Source organism: Taudactylus pleione, unplaced genomic scaffold (genome assembly GCF_031769625.1).
Source record: "Taudactylus pleione unplaced genomic scaffold, aTauple2 ptg000216l, whole genome shotgun sequence".
In the NCBI taxonomy this organism is placed as follows: domain Eukaryota; kingdom Metazoa; phylum Chordata; class Amphibia; order Anura; family Myobatrachidae; genus Taudactylus; species Taudactylus pleione.
Window position 1 is genome coordinate 2,472,925 of NW_028284618.1, and position 16,147 is coordinate 2,489,071.

A 16,147-nucleotide genomic window follows, 5' to 3' on the forward strand; every position below is an offset into this window, starting at 1 on the left:
GTGCGGTCGTTTGACACCGCATGATCTGGTGAACGACCACACGATATGTCGTTCATCAGCTGCCTCCACAACCATGGGGTCGTTCATCAAATGGACAGGTTGAACTTGATCTGCCGATGCAATGAACGACCCCACAGGAGCGCTATGGTCACTCATAGTGGCCACACACTGGCCGATGTGGACCGAATGTCGGGCCCCATTCGCCGGATCGAGCGACATATCATCTAGTGTATACCCAGCTTCATACCAATGGTTCCCAAACTCTGTTCATTGCACCCTTGTTGTCTCAGAATTTTTTCGCTGCACCCCTAGGCCAAGGGGTAGATCCAGTTAGCGCTAAGGTTCCATTGGAACTTTTCATGCTATTGTAACATTAGCAAAAACAAACAAGGTTCAATAATAACCTCTTATGTGTGCAGCGATTAATTGAAGCTCCCCCTAAAGGTTGACTGTTGAGATACTCATTAATACATTTATTTACAGAAAACATATAATTGCATGCCCACATTACAGCTGCAGCCTAAATGCCCCCACAGATATACCCCGCATTGCCCATATACTGAATGTCTTTACCCCAGTGCCTCTTTATGCCATTGTCCCCACAGAAATACCCAACACATGGGCTCCATACTGTCATTCTACATAGATATGCCCACACAATAGTGCTCCACATGAACCCCCAGAAATAACCCACATGTGCTTCCTGTAGGACCATGTCAAGGAAATGCTCTTTCCAAATATACTCTTAATAATAGATCACTGATGTCCTTGTGCAGACTTACAGTGGGAACCGGAATATCATGATATGGACAAAATCACTCCGTTTTGCCATTGGTTGTTATCACAACAAAGTAGGATATGGATTATGTTCAGTATATTATCAATTACCAATTTCCCCCAGTTCAGATTAATCGGTGTAGACCATGGATGCCCCAGGAGAAAGGGAAACGGAATAATGGTCCACGCTGCTTGGCTTTAACAGAATATGTTAATACCAAATGAGCTCACATTATTTCGGCATAAGTTATGTTTTGGACATTAATATCTTTAACCCAATGTCCATCTGTTTCTTACAGAAAAACTGGAGGTCTTTACTTGCCTTCAACATAATAAATTATAATACATCAATAATGGTGTGCTATAATGACAGAAATCCCACCGCTGTGATTGGATACACTGGATCACATGATTGTGCATAAATTTCCACCATAACCTCACGCCTGATCTACTTCCCGCAGTCATCAATTCTATTCTCCTATTCTGTATCTGTTTCACCCTACATCATCTTCATGTGGGACTATTTTGTCACAACCGGGATCATTTTGTAAGATAGATATAAAACTCTTCAAGCAGATATTGAATAAAAAATTGTTTATATTGCTTTGTCCTGTCTGAATAGTTATGGCCAACTTGGAGTTTGATCATGAAATAAGGGAATTATTACTGTCAATTTAATTTCTTTGAAATACTCCATGGTTGGCCAGTTGTCCCAGCTGTGGTGTTTGGTTATGTTTTTTTTAGGACAGTTTGTGAAGTTTCTCAAAGACCCCACGGGAAGGAGGAGTTACACTGTATTCCTCCCGAAGGAGGTCCTTTTTCCTTTGTGTACTTAGATGACTAAAGGGGCATACACACTACTAGACGATAAAACTGAACCATATGGACGCTAACGATATCGCATTCGTTCATATCGTCCAGTGTGTATGCGCCAAACGACCAACGATGTGCTCTCCCGCGGGTCGTTAACGATGTTTGCTGTCGTGTAAACTTGCTGGCCAATCTGGCGATATCGGCAGAAAGTGCCTGTTCAGGGATGTGGCAGGATGACGTCACTGAACGATATCGCTCAGTGTGTACACCCAATATCGTTTGTCCTGCACTATGGAAAGTTCAAGGGAAATCTTTCACCAATATCTTTCACAACACTCATCGTCTAGTGTGTATGAGCCTTAAGAATTGAACCCATTTGTTATAGATGCCATGGACTATTTCAAGGAAATTAATTTCAAAATAATTCTGTCAGTTCTGTTTCTCATTTGCAAGCTGTTACATGGAAAGAGATTGTTATATTCTGCTTCTGATAGACAGAATGGAAGTTGCTCATAATCTATTTATTGGCCCATCACAGGTGCCTGTAAGGGAGGGGTTAATGTAGACCAGAAGAAAAAAAAAGCCGCAAATTTTCCCAGCACTCTGCAATAGGGACATACAGTACTTCCTGCATAGTAATTCAATGCAGAGGACTTGGTTAAACACATTAGCACATATGATAGTAAGCCACCAGTCACCTTAAGGCGTCTCTGCTTAGGAGGTCCTATGCTACATAATAATAGCACCACCTAGGATCATATACTTATATGTTTCTAAATTAAGAGCCAACTCACCTGGAGGCAACCCAGAATCCCCTAATATGGTACCACAAGGATCATATGGCACTACAAAAATCAGCATTCCCTCCTGCTTCTGTTCTCGTATACATGCCTCTCCCAACAGTTAGCAATTGAAGTTGCTCATAATCAGTTTATTGGCCCGTCACAGGTACGTGCAGGGGTGGGGTTAATTTAGACTAGAAAAATACAACACAAATTCCCCCAGTGCTTTGCAATAGTCCAGCAAAAGAGACCTGCATCCTACATAATAATGAAATGCAAAGGACTACTTTACACACTTGCGAATAAAGGGGGTGCTATCTTGTAGTGTAGGGACGCCTATGCAGAGACGCCTTAATGCGGCTGGTAGTTTATCATATATTTCCAAATGTGTGTAACTGAGTCCTCTGCATTTTATTAGTATTATGTAGGAAGCATGTCTGTATTGCTGGCCCATTGCACAGTACTGGGAAGCTGGGTACACACCATACGTTAGTGCGACCCAGCAATGCGACGAGTGATGTAACGATACATTGTGTGCGCAATACACACTGCGCCGTACATGCTACACAATCCGGCATACAACCGCTCGATGTATTGTTACATTGGTGCATTTAAGTACACCGGATCGTTCACTGCATCGTCCTATCTGCTATGCATCACCACATACTGGATGATCCAATGAATGATGACCGCCAACGACAGAACGGGCGCTGTAACCCTATACCATGTGTACTATATATCGTTCCAATCCGCGTTGGAATGATATATGGTGCCTGATTCAGCTTCAGACGGAATATCTTAGCTGCTCGCAAGCAGCTTTGCAATTCCGTCTGTGCTGGTATGGTGATGCATCACGCCTCCTGCTGCATTACGTATTCGAGCTGCGTTGTCCAACACAGCATTGTATTATTTGCGGGACATCGGCCGGCTAAGGTGACCCATGGAGTCCCGCAGCCGGCCCGCCGCAGTTTAGATGAAGAAGCCAGGAAATCTCCGTCAGCCGACGGAGATCCTGGCTTCTTCCCTCCCCACCCAACGGTGGCGACACGCCACCGTTTCGAGGGAATGGAAGGCATCGCCGCCCCCTCCCCACCCCCAAACGGCAGCAGACTGTCAATCACTGACAGTTTGCTGCCAGTTTACGTGAGGGCTTGCAGACCCATTCTGCACATGCACAGAAGGGGTCTGGCGCCTGCGCAGATTCCCGATCATCAGGAATCTGCGTTCAGCAGTGCACTAGCATGCACCTGAATTAGACCCATAGTATGAAAACATCGGGTTTGGTATGATTTACCCGACAGCGGCTGCCCGGCAGGGGTGAAAATCCTGATTGTCCAAGGTAAGTATTTTCTAACCTTATTCTACCCCCTAACCCTAACCCTCCCGTAGGGGTACCTGACCCTAACCTACCCCCCAAGTGCTTAACTCTAATCCCCCCTCTAAGTGCCTAAACCTAACCCCCCCCTTCACCGCCGCCTAAACCTAAGTCCCCTGGGGGAGTGCCTAACCCTAACCTCCCCCCGGGGGTGCCTAACCCTAACCCCCCCTTCACCTAGCCTAACCGTAACCTACCGTGGGGGGGGGTTCCTAACCCTAAGTCCCCCCGGAGCCCTAAACCTAACCCTCCCCCCCCCCCCTCAGCTGTCCGCGCCCGGCTTACCTTCGATCGGCAAGCCGGATGTCGGGCTCCCGGCGTAGGTAAAATGACAGGCGTCGGGATTTCGATGCCTGTCATTTAACCCTTGCTGGGATTAGACAGTCGGGAAGCCGGCAGCCGGGATTCCGTCCGTCGGCTTCCCGACTGCTTCCCGATACATCTTAGCATGTACCCAGCACTATTTTCTGCTGCTTTTATTTTTTATTTTTTTAGACGCTGAATTCTGTGTTAATGATTATATTAGGCTATTTGATTGTTTATGTGATCTGTTAGTTTTAGATACTGTAAATCCTGCAGACATTGGCATATTTTACTATCTACATTGGTTTTGGACAAATAACCTGTAAAGTGATGGAAACCATTTGGAAATAATTTTATTTTCAGCTATAATTTCCTATCATGTAATAGCTCTATTAATGTTTTCCTTGATCAGAGGGACACGCGTTGTAGATGGGAACCCCGCTACTTTGCATACAATACCTTCTACTGGGAACAGCCTCTTCCGGGGTCTCAGAACAGTGGAAGACTGACGTCACCTCCCAGCTAAACTATGACACCACTGTCTATTATATCACATAAATCTTCATTGCACATCAATTTGCACGTTTGTTTTTAGTTTGTATTATTATAAATCCAACGGTTGTTATCTTACAGCTTGTGGCCACATTGGGCGCAGATGAAGCAGAGAGAAAGTTTGTGTGTCTCCAGAATCACCTGTCCCACCCACCATCTTTTACAACTGTCCGTATCAACACACTAACGACGTCCGTAGAACGTGCAAAACAGCTTCTCAGTGAGGAACTACAGAAGGTTTGAGTCCAATTTTACTATTTGCTTTGCAGTAGGGTGTTTGATTGTTTTTCCATAGCTTTTGGAAGCATTGGTGTGTATATGTACAGTATTAGGCCATCTTTTCAGATTAGTTTCCATAAGCGAAAAGGAACATTTATTTTACGGTGTACAAATCAATTTGCGTAGGCCGCTCATATTTTATTCACATATATACAGATGTCTCCACATGCAGCTTTGCCCACATTGTGGCAGATAGCCCTGTTTGGTGCGCTTCAGACTTTGTGACAGATGCGCAAAGGGTCCCGCCAAAGACTTTTACTAAAAATATGCATATTATTCGCATCAGTGATGCCAAAAAGTACGATACACGGGGACCCTGAATACTGACGCTGGCAATTCATGTAGTCTCTAATCTGGTTAAAAAAAAGGCATTTCTCTTTCAAGCAACCGCGCAATGTCTCGCACCACGTATCATTATGCTTAATCTGTGAGTTTCTACTAATGCATTTGTGACAAAAGTACTAATCTAGTATGCCTGGTACTCTGGGCCTGATTCAGACCCGCTCGCGACATCACAGTGCTCGCAAGTGGGTCAATGGTCCCCCACTGCGCATGCGCACGCCGGTGCCAGCTCCAGCATGTGCGATGCCCGGCCAGCGACGGGCGCTCCGTCGCTAAGGGTGTGGCACCAAAGCGGGGCAGCTGTCGATTGTGATTGACAGCTTGCCCCATTTTGGAGGCAGGCAGGGGGGGGTGGCTGGCCAAACTGAGGCGTTCCCGTAGGAACGCCTGCGTTAGGGGGGCGGCCCCACTGACATCATGAGTGATGTCAGTGGTGAGCTTCTGGCTCTATTAGAGCCGAAAACTCACTGGGGATTGCGGGAACGAGACCCTACCACAAGGGTCTCGTCGCAAGCCCCGATGGTCGTGATCATCGCGACCATCACCTGGCCGCTCGTTAAAGCTGTGGGTGGTCACCCACAGCTATGCGAGCGGCCAGGAGGCCGTCTTTAAAAAAAAAACAGGGACGCCCTGATTCAGAGCGAGCGCTCTCAAAGAGTGTCTGCCTCTGAATCAGGCCCTCTGTGAGCAACTTTGTATGCAGTTAAGATGCAAATGAGACGCGAACTTTAGCAGCATTTTATCGTAACGTTGAGTTTTCAGATCCTGTTCATCTGGGATTTCCTCAATTTTGAATTGTGAGTGGGGATTAAACAAGCAGCCAGTCAGATAATAGGAATGGTCACAGCAACAAATGAGGATCCTGATCTTTGCAATGTCCTATCACATCCAACTTTTGTCAGCATTAAAAATGCACACCGTATCAAAAGAAGCAGGTACAGATGTGTCCACATACATCTAGCCTCCTTGCACGTTAAACAGCCCATGGCGTGACTTGGTAGCGCCAATCGTCTTTTCGTGCGACTTTTAGCCTTCAAATGTCTCTTATTCACACAGCGATGCAACTAGAACGCACAGGCAGCTTCTGCAGATTAAAATGATATGCGGCATGCCTATGATCTCTGTGCAACTGCGGGTGTATCTGCATGCGAAACTGTAACGTAGCATTTCACATGCAGGTACAGCCGCAGTTGCACAGAGATCACAGGCATGCCGCATATCATTTTAATCAGCAGAAGCTGCCTGTGCGTTCTAGTTGCATCACGAATATGACACATATGAAGGTAAAAAGTCTTACGAAAAGTCAATCAGCGCTACTGAGGCACACACACGTTATGTGTAACGCGACTTGTAGCGCACGAAGGATAGATGTATGTGGACACATCTGTAGTCACCACAACAGGTGACATTCGGCAAAAGCTGAGCTTTGACTCCAAGCATTTAATGGTCGCATGCCATTTTGCTCCTTCCTATGGGTTTGAAAGAGGATTTCTTCATGCCGGTCTGGTGCCATGACAGTGATGTCGATAATTTTGTTAAATTGCTAAGTGGGAGTCCTCAGTTACCCCTGACCACAATTGGGCTGATCTGTGCGAGTGCAAATATCAGCTGCAGTAGGGGGACCGATCATCAGTCCCTCATGGCATAAGCTCCACTGCGCTCTGCCCTATGGTGAGCGGGGAGGGGTAATGTCAATGGGAGGGATCTATTGGCACTGGGGGTGGGGGTTGGGTAAGGCCACTGAAAGGTCTTTTGTCCCTGGTGGGATGGTGGTGGGGACACTATATGTTCTGTACATGGCGACAAATGGCAGTGGAGGGGGAAGTGTGGAGAAGTGCCACACTAGGGAACTATGGACACTGGTGGGTGCAGGGGTTATGCCACTGGGCATCTATTGCCACTAGCAGATAGTGTTAATACCACTAGGGATCTATTGCCACTAGGAGGGAAGTGGGAGATAATGTACGTATGTTCCCATGGTAACGTGGCTGGGGTGTGAGACACCTTTTAGGAACATATATTTTTTCACAAAAATATTTTAAATATGCTTTTATAGACTTCTTAACAAAATGAAACAACTTCTGATGACATTTTTGTAAAAAAAATAAATTTGAAGTTCAGATGTTAAATTAATTTTTATATTAGTCTCTGGTGCAGACGTGTAGTTGATATATGGACAGTGATTAATGAAACCTGATTGGCTGACTTGTCATTAAATAAGAAATTCACCTGCCTCCCAGACAGCTGTCAGTTAGACCCAGGCTAATTAGAGTAGTTGATACTTGGGTGTCCTGTCCTTCCGTTTTGTCCATGATATGAAAGAATAGGGGGAACCAATAGAGCTATGTACCAAGGGCAGGACGCTGCACCCTCTGTCACCTTTTCAGGCGCTGCAGGTCGGTAGAGCCTAAAAGCCTGATACCAATCTGCCCCCCTCTTTCCTGCCACCATTTATTTTCTATCTTATCATTTATGATGTTATCACTAATTTATGACCAGTTTTAAAAATGATTGTGTTGTGTATTTATTGTTCCATGGTTATGGATTTGTTAGAGGGCTGGCGGAGGTATCTCATGCGGCATCTGCCGGGCCTCTTCCTATGTAGCTGCAATAAAGAGGTAACTGCAAATGATAGCCATGTTTCCACTCACACAAAAACAGTGAGACAAGTACTTAGCTTCCAAGGTTTTATAGGAATATATATATATCAGGAGCTGCTCGCTGACTTTTGCTGGCTCCCAGGATGGAACGGATTACATCAGGCACTTGTCGCTGCCCACTGCTGGCTCCCAGGATGGTACTGCATACTCTGTGTGTCTGGAACTAGCCATGTTGCCCATGCTTTCCATTTCTTGCATAGGGCCAGTTTAGCTTGTTTGTCCCCTTTCTGTATGGCTGCGCATGGGTGGTTCTGGGCTTTACTCAGATCTGCTCTCAGCATCTTAAAGTCCTTCTCTGTCATCTTAGGACAGCTTACAGGGTATACAATCGGGAAGCCGGCTGCCGGAATTCTGGCAGCTGGCTTACTGACTGCTTTATCCCGCCGTGGGATAAATGACCGGCGTCTATATCTAGACGCCGCTCATTTCCCCGACGCCGGGAGACAGGTGCCCGGCATCCCGATCGAGCGGATGCCGGGCGCCGCAAGCGGACAGCCGTGGGGGGGAAGGGTTAGGTTTAGGGCACCCGGGGGGGACTTAGGGTTAGGCACCCCTCGGGGAGACTTGGGGATAGGCACCCCCCCGGGGGGATTTAGGTTTAGGCAGCGGGGGAGGGGGGGGTTAGGCACTTAGAGGGGGAATTAGGGTTAGGCACAGGTGGGAGGATAGGGTTAGACATCCCTAAGAAGGGTTAGGGGGGTTAGGTTAGTAGATACTTACCTTAGGACGATCGGGATTTCCAGCACTGTCTGGCTTCCGCTGCCGGGCTCTGCTGTTTTGTCGGGCTGCCGCTGTCGGGATTCGAACTCCCGGCCATGCGGCAGCCAGGATATCATACCGATTCCGCTTACAGGGACAGTCTGCATGTGTTCTATTCTTCCCACTCTAGTCAAATTGGTGTATGGTGCGGTATGGTACAGTGGAAACATTTTGTAGTTGCTGTTTCATTTCGGATGGACAGTAATAAAACCAGCATCCAGGTGCCGCCCCCAAAAAGTCGAACCCTTAGGCACGGGCCTCATGTGGCTAATGGGAAATTCACCACTGGGGAGAGGTGTGGGGAAGTGCCAAACTTAGGACCTATAGACATCGGTGGGTGCAGAGGTTATGACACTCGGGATCTATTACCACTAGGGGGAGGTGTTAATGTCGCTTGGGATCTATTGCCACCAGGGAGATGGGAGGTAATGTTACAATGGGGTAATACGGACATGGTTGGGGTGCGAGAGACCCCCTAGGAACTTATTTTTTCACTAAAATATTTTAAATATGTTTTAAAAAATGTTCTTAACTTAAATAAATTTTAAATAAAACCTCAACTTTTGATGACCTTTAAGTGGTTAAATTAATTTTAATTTTAGTCTCTAGTGCAGTTGGATATATAGATGGTGATTAATGAAGCCTTACCTGATTGGTTAATTTGTCATTAAATAAGACATTGACCTGCCTCTAAAAATCCTTTAAGAGAAACCCTCATTGGTCCGTACTTTGCGATGCGCTCTTGTGGTCTGTATTAGCGGTTCTTATTCTGTATTTTTGCATTGTTTAAGAAAATAAAATCCATTTTTCAAAGCACAGACAGCAGCAAATAATCCGCAATTCCACAATACAAATTTATACAGTGACCAATCAACAACAAATTGACAGTATAAACGTAACCTAGAATTTCAGATCTAACCATTGACAAGACAGTGAGCGTCAGTGATAATTAGCACCTGGGCTTGTGAAAACCGTCAGACAGGGTTGCAGTGTTAGGCAGGAAAACACAAGGTAAGAGGACCTGGTCCTGAGAAAGGGAAGGGGCAGACATAGGGATGGCACTAAGTGGGGAGTAGAGATGGTAGCGAGGATTCGGTATGATACACCGCCGGCCGCATGGCCGGTTCAAATCCCGGCAGCGCCAGCCCAACATGGAAGGAAATCCCGATTGTCTAGAAGGTAAGTACTTACTAACCTAACTCTACCCCCTAACCTCCCCCCCCTGTGCTTCACCCCCCACCCCATGTGCCTAAACTTAACCCCCCCCTTTTCCGTCGCTTAAACCTAAGTCCCCTGGGGGGGGTGCCTAACCCTAACCTTCCCCCGGGGGTGCCTAACCCTCCCTCCCCCTAGCCTAAACCTAACCTCCTGGAGGTTAGGTTTAACCTCCAGGAGGTTCGATCGGTATGCCGGGCGCCGGTCTACCGGCGTAGGTTAGTTAACCCTCGCTGGGATTCTGTAGTCCAGATGCCGGCGGTCGGCATCGGGATTGTGACCGCCGGCATCATAAACGTATACCGGTAGCGAAGGCAGAACAGTTAGCAGGGCTCATATGCCTGAATGAAGAGGTGAGTATTGAGCGCACGCTTAAAGTCTTGGCTATTAGGAGGTAATCTAATAGGACATGAGAGCGTGTTGTACAGGTTAGGAGTGGCATGCACAGCATCTTGGAGATTGGGTAAGGATACAGATTAGGAGAGAAAAGAAGACTCTTTTTTGGGGGCACTCAATATATATGTGAAAGTTTAAAAATTAACCTTTAATAAGTATAGTATTAAAATAAGTATAGACACATAACACAAACACATATAATTTAGACAGTGGTTGTCAATACAGAGAACTTCACGAAACACAAGCTCATAAGGATATGAGAAAATATGTTGATAGTAACTAAAACTGGATGAAGGCGAATATTAGAAAAAAAGTTCAATAGTCAATATGTTCTGAAAAGGAATTTTAAATCTGAGTAGCCATAGATGTGTAAAAAAAGTACAAGTATGGTCAGAAGGATACCAAATGGTATAAATATGGAATACAGTACACAGTTTGACTGTGCACCATAGCCCTCCTATGGCAACAGCGTACACTAGTTGTATATAGTGCTATCACATTGAGATAAACCTAGGCATACAAGGTTATGAGGATAGGCCCCTGCAACAATTTACAGGTGAAATAATGAAACATGTAGAGTGCAACAGATGGATGTGTCTGATTGATTATAGTATGGTTAATGGGTCACATGATAACCTGTCCAAATGAACCCAAAGCATATAGTCAGAGCATAGCCAGTAAGTATAAGGTGGGTGATATTTTTCAACACAGAAAAAGGTACCTGGTCTACCAAAGAATAACAGAACAATCAAAGTAGTATATACAGATTATATTCGTATATACATGTACCCTCCTTATAATTGGAGGCGTGTGAGTGGAGTTATCACCTTATAGCAATCCTTTACAGGTTGATTTTAGCGAAAAAATTTTTGATACTCAATAGCAAAAATCAGGTCACCAAATCAAAGTCAATAATGAGTAGCAAATTAATAAAACATTGATAATGTAATTTGACCAGATGGAATGGCAAGCAATGTGTTTAAGCAATCTGGACTACCAAGCCACCATGTCCATTGGAAATTCAAAAAGGTGTAAGTACAGGAGAGATATCAATTATATATGTATGCCCCTCCTATATGAGGCATACACTAGCATTTGTCACCTAGAGAAATGTTTTTTCCAAAACGATTGTTGCATATACAATGAAAATAATAAGAAATAGCAAAGAAAAAATTCAATGATTAATATGCAGCATCATGAAATTGTTACAGTGTAAAACTTCCAAGTGACAGAAAATAAAAATAACATTTTCATCTTTATTTTATCTTTATTTTCTGTCACTTGGAAGTTTTACACTTTTTTTTTTTTTTTTTGGGTGATATAAAACATCGTAGTTGGTTTCTAGAATTTCTATGTACTACATCACTCTCAGGTTAATTGGAACATAATAGAGTGGGTACATTCTATATATTCTCCCATTTTAGATCTGTCCTGTGCGAAACTCCACCCATTATATTCTATATAGACTGGGTAAGGAGTCTGGACTTAACTGTGTAGGTCAGTGTCAACCCAAACTCTGTAAGACACCCTAACAGTCCAGGTTTCAGGGATATCCATGGTTGAGCACAGACGTCCTAATTAGTACCTCAGTCAATTTTATTTAACAGTCTGTGCTCAAAGCTGTAAAGCTAGGTATACAGTATACAATGTGTGTACCCAGCGACATAACGGTGCAGTGTAACGATACATCACACACGCCATATACACTGCACGTTTCGGAGTACAATGGCGCAATATATCGTTACATGCTGCAGGTAGCAGCATGAGGTCGTTCATTGCATCGTCCCATCTGCTGTGTAGAACAGTAGGTGCGATTGTATGACCATTGCGAACTATGGATCTGGCATACGCACTGCATGATCTCTACGATGTATCCTCTCGATCCGCGTCAGACCGATATATTGTACGAGGGATAGTATAGTGTGTTAGAGTGCCTTGAGGACTGAGTTTGTGAACCACTGGTGCAGGGGACAGGGAACCAGTATAGGGATTACTAGAGGACGTGGGCCGAGGTAGAACGTTGAGAGAGGGAAAAAAGGCAGGCAGCGGCATGTAGGATATATTGAAAATAGATTATTATTTAAATAAGTGTTGGGCGATATATTCTTTGTATGGGGTGGGTTTAAAACCACTGTAGATGGAGCTTTATCGTGAAACTGAATCTTGTTTGTTTTCTTAGATCCATTCAATGAAGAGAAAAACTAATTATTTTTTTAGCAACAGCTATTGTTGTCACTGACATAGCCAATGTTCCAAAGAAAGGCCAACTACATATTTCACGTCACATAGTTCATGTTTCAGCTTCCTTATTTTGGCCTCGGGGTACGTTAGGAAAATGCAGCATGTTTTTGTATTCAGCTCTCCATGTGTTCCGGGAAGGTTAGGTTTGTTCTTGGATATGTCCCTGTGAGAACGGCATAGTTATTTTTATATTGAGTAACATTTTATGCATGCATGCAAACTGTAATTTTGAGATGACATGAATAGCAAAAAGGATTAATATGCTGTAGATGGGATGTCATTTCAGTCCTGGCTGTTCGGATGCCAGCGCTGGAATCCCAACACAAACCAGACCCGACGACATTCCGAAGGTAAGTAGTGGGGTTAGGGTTAGGCGTTGGGGTTAGGCACTAGGGGGAGGGTTAAGTTTAGGCATCAGGGAGAGAGTTAGGTTTAGGCTGCGGGGGGGGAAACGGTTCTAGGTTTAGGGGTTGGGGTAGGGTAGGATACTTACCAACAGTCGGTATCCTAACCCTATCGGGATGACTGTATCGGGCTTCTCATCTCCGGGATCCCAAACAACGGCATCAAGTACCCAACCCCTGTAGATATACAAGATGCTTTTGTAACTTTCATCTATGCTTCCTACACACATACAATTTATCTTTGTTGGGAGAATGCAAGGGTTCTAAGGATCTTTTGTAGCAAGAAGCTGCTCCCCATTTACCCTCCATGTTATCTGAAGCCAGACAGCGCCTCAGCTCACTGCTCTGTAAACCTTGGTGCGTCCAGTCTTCTTTTCCGTAGCGCGTCATAGAGGACTGGCTGAATTGTAATATACACTGTAAATCCCAGCAAGCAATGATCATTTCATAAAATAACAAAGATTAAAATAAAAACAGCAAAGTAACAATAACTAAAAGTGAATAAATAAGAGCAGCACTGCATATGTAAGTTACTAACTGCTCCATCAGCGTAATAAGGCCCTCATTCAGAGCCGTACGCTCTGAGCAGAGCGCACGCTCTGAATAAGGGCCGGGCTCCATTTTCATGGAGCGTCCTCCTGGACGCTCGTATAGCTGTGGGTCACCACCCACAGGCTATACGAGCGTGCATTGTGATGGTCGCGATGGTCGAGACCATCGCGACCATCGAATTTGCGAGCCGGAGCCTGCGGTTGAGGTTTTCAACCGCAAGCTCCGGAGTGATTTTGGCTCTATCAGAGCCAAAATCACTCCCACTGACATCACTAGTGATGTCAGTGGGCCGGCTTTTGACGGGAGGCGTTCCCGTGGGAACGCCCCCGTCAGGGAGGCACGCCCCTGGCACGCCCACCAAAGGGGGCGTGCTGTCAATCAACATTGACAGCACGCCCCCTTTGATCGGACACAACGAGCGAAGGACTTTCCTTCGCTCGTCGCGTCTGGCGCATGCGCACGACGGAGCTCCCTCCGTCGTGCGCATGCTCAGTCCATAACATCGACCCACTTGCGAGCGGACAGCCGCTCGCGAGTGGGTCTGAATCAGGCCCTAAATCTCTTGGTTATACAATTCAGAAATCAATGCAGCTAAGCTGCAAAACATGCTTTATTCCCACACATTCTGGAAGTTATTTAAATATAAAGCTGTACTTGAACCACTAATATGGTAATCGATGGCAGCATATAGTGGGAAATCCCTTGTGAAGAGAAATATTCATGGTGTTCTCATAAGGAAGAGTTGTTATGAGAATCACACCCGAGGTTCTCCTGCTCTCTCCACAGTAGCATTCTGTTTGTGGTCATACAATGTAAAATAATAGGAAAGCAATTCTCCCACTCAAGTTGGGTACACACTGAGACGATGTCGGCACGATATGTCGTTTCTGGCCGAATCATAACGACCTATATCGGCCGCATCGCCCAGTGTGTACGGCCAATATGCACACTCCTGCAGTCACATGCGGTATCGTTCGGTCGCGCTGCATGTCCAATCGGATGATATCGCATACGGCCCCGTAGCAGGTAATGAAAGACAGAACGAGGGATTGTACTGGGACACCGCCCAGTGTGTACCCAGCTTTACTCTGTAATTCTTCTAATCATTGTTGAGATGTCTGGCAGATGAAAATGTACACCAGTAGGTTAGTTCTAACGCATTTTGTACATTCATTGTTTAACTTTCATCAGGGAAGTACCAATGATTGGCTGTCCTTAATAATGATCCTGATTGGTAATTAGCTTCAACCACTTATACATTAAATACAAGGATTAGACTGTGTAGGTCGGAATAGAAAACGTGTATATTCATTAAAACAAAAGTGAAATGGTGAATACTTGTGCTGCACCAAAGCCTAACAAATATAGAGAAGGAGAATAGAAAAAAAAATATCACTAATTGCAAATGGAAAGAACAGTTTTATACAAATGACCTAGAAAACCTCCCAGGTAAAATTTTTAATTTATTACATTTGGGGATACTGTCTGAACTTGATCGACCCTCATACTCGCCGACAATTTGGCTCCGTCCTCCGAGAGGTGGTAGGAACGTCGGCAGAGAGGGGGGAGCATGATGCGATTTTCAGGGTGAGGTGTGATTGCGCAATCGCGGCCCCGACTCGCTAACCAATGCCGAGATTACCAGTATTGCAGGGGGCGGTGCCACTATGACGCAATTCAGCAAATCACTTCATCTGCTCCCCCTTATACAAAGGGGGAGCGGATGCTGGTGGGGGGGAGTGGACACACCGGCGGGGGGGTGGATGGCGCTGGCCGGGAGGCTTGACCACTCTTCCGAAGGGCCAAGATTTTCGGGAGCCTCCCGGCCGTTCCGAGAGGGTAGTCACGTATGCCTTGTCTCTTTGTAAATTTATGAAATAGAGGGCCTGGTCCAGATTTGGAAGTAGAGTAAGATATGGCAAGTAACTGTGCATATTGGTGAAACCATGCTGTACTGCAGGTGGGTTAGATTTAAAATGTGCAGAGAGATTTAGATTTGGGAGGGAGGTGTCCAAACTGAAATCTGTATTGCAGTGTAAAAATAAAGCTGTGCAGTATTTGTAGGCTACATGCAAAAGCTGCCAGTATTTACCCCACATGCAAAATAATGTATGTATTTGCACCCCTTGCATTACAGCATGGTTTGTCCAGGTTCACAGTTACTTGCTGTATCTTACTCTACTCCCAAATCTGAATCAGGCCCAGAGATTTGCTTCCTCTCTAATGATATCTTCCTGTGAAGGTGATTGCTGATGGATCCCTTGAATAAAATGTTTGGATATGCTATAAGGGGTTTGGGTATGGGATCTCTGCGGTCAGAATACCTCCCCTCCTGCACCCTAGCCCTAACCCCCCCCCCCCCTTCCCTCCCTCACTCCCCCTCACAGCCTAACCCTAAACCCTATACCTAACCCTAATACTTACCGACGGGATGCCGTCGGTCGGAATTCTGAGCGCTGGTATCCCGACTGCCAGATTGTCGACTACATCCCATAAGAGGCCATTCGGGGGTCTATTTACTAAGCAGTGTTAGGAGACACTGGCCATGATGACTTTTGCAGAATTCAGTAAGGGGGGGAGGGGCGCTGTAACATAGGCATGCTCCGGGCACCATGGCTCCATGCTACACCTCTGCCCGTACATTACAAGGTTTTTATTCCAACCAGCCAGATTGGACAGGTATCTCACAGATAATTA

General features: G+C 45.5%; 1 protein-coding gene and 1 long non-coding RNA gene across 4 annotated transcripts in view; one reads left to right on the plus strand and one right to left on the minus strand.

Moving 5' to 3' along the window:
* Positions 1-16,147, plus strand: part of NSUN6 (NOP2/Sun RNA methyltransferase 6) — a 68,881-nt gene that overhangs the window by 10,283 nt on the left and 42,451 nt on the right. For all 3 annotated transcript variants that reach the window (XM_088478592.1, XM_088478593.1, XM_088478594.1), the window contains exon 3: positions 4,684-4,839. In XM_088478592.1, coding sequence (XP_088334718.1) covers positions 4,684-4,839 — 156 coding nt within the window. The remainder of the gene's footprint in view (positions 1-4,683; positions 4,840-16,147) is intronic.
* Positions 11,515-13,531, minus strand: LOC148517448 (uncharacterized). Its single transcript, XR_015879288.1, has 3 exons — positions 13,201-13,531; positions 12,988-13,075; positions 11,515-12,657 (listed from the first exon to the last, which is right to left on the minus strand). It is a non-coding gene; the product is annotated as an uncharacterized LOC148517448 (long non-coding RNA).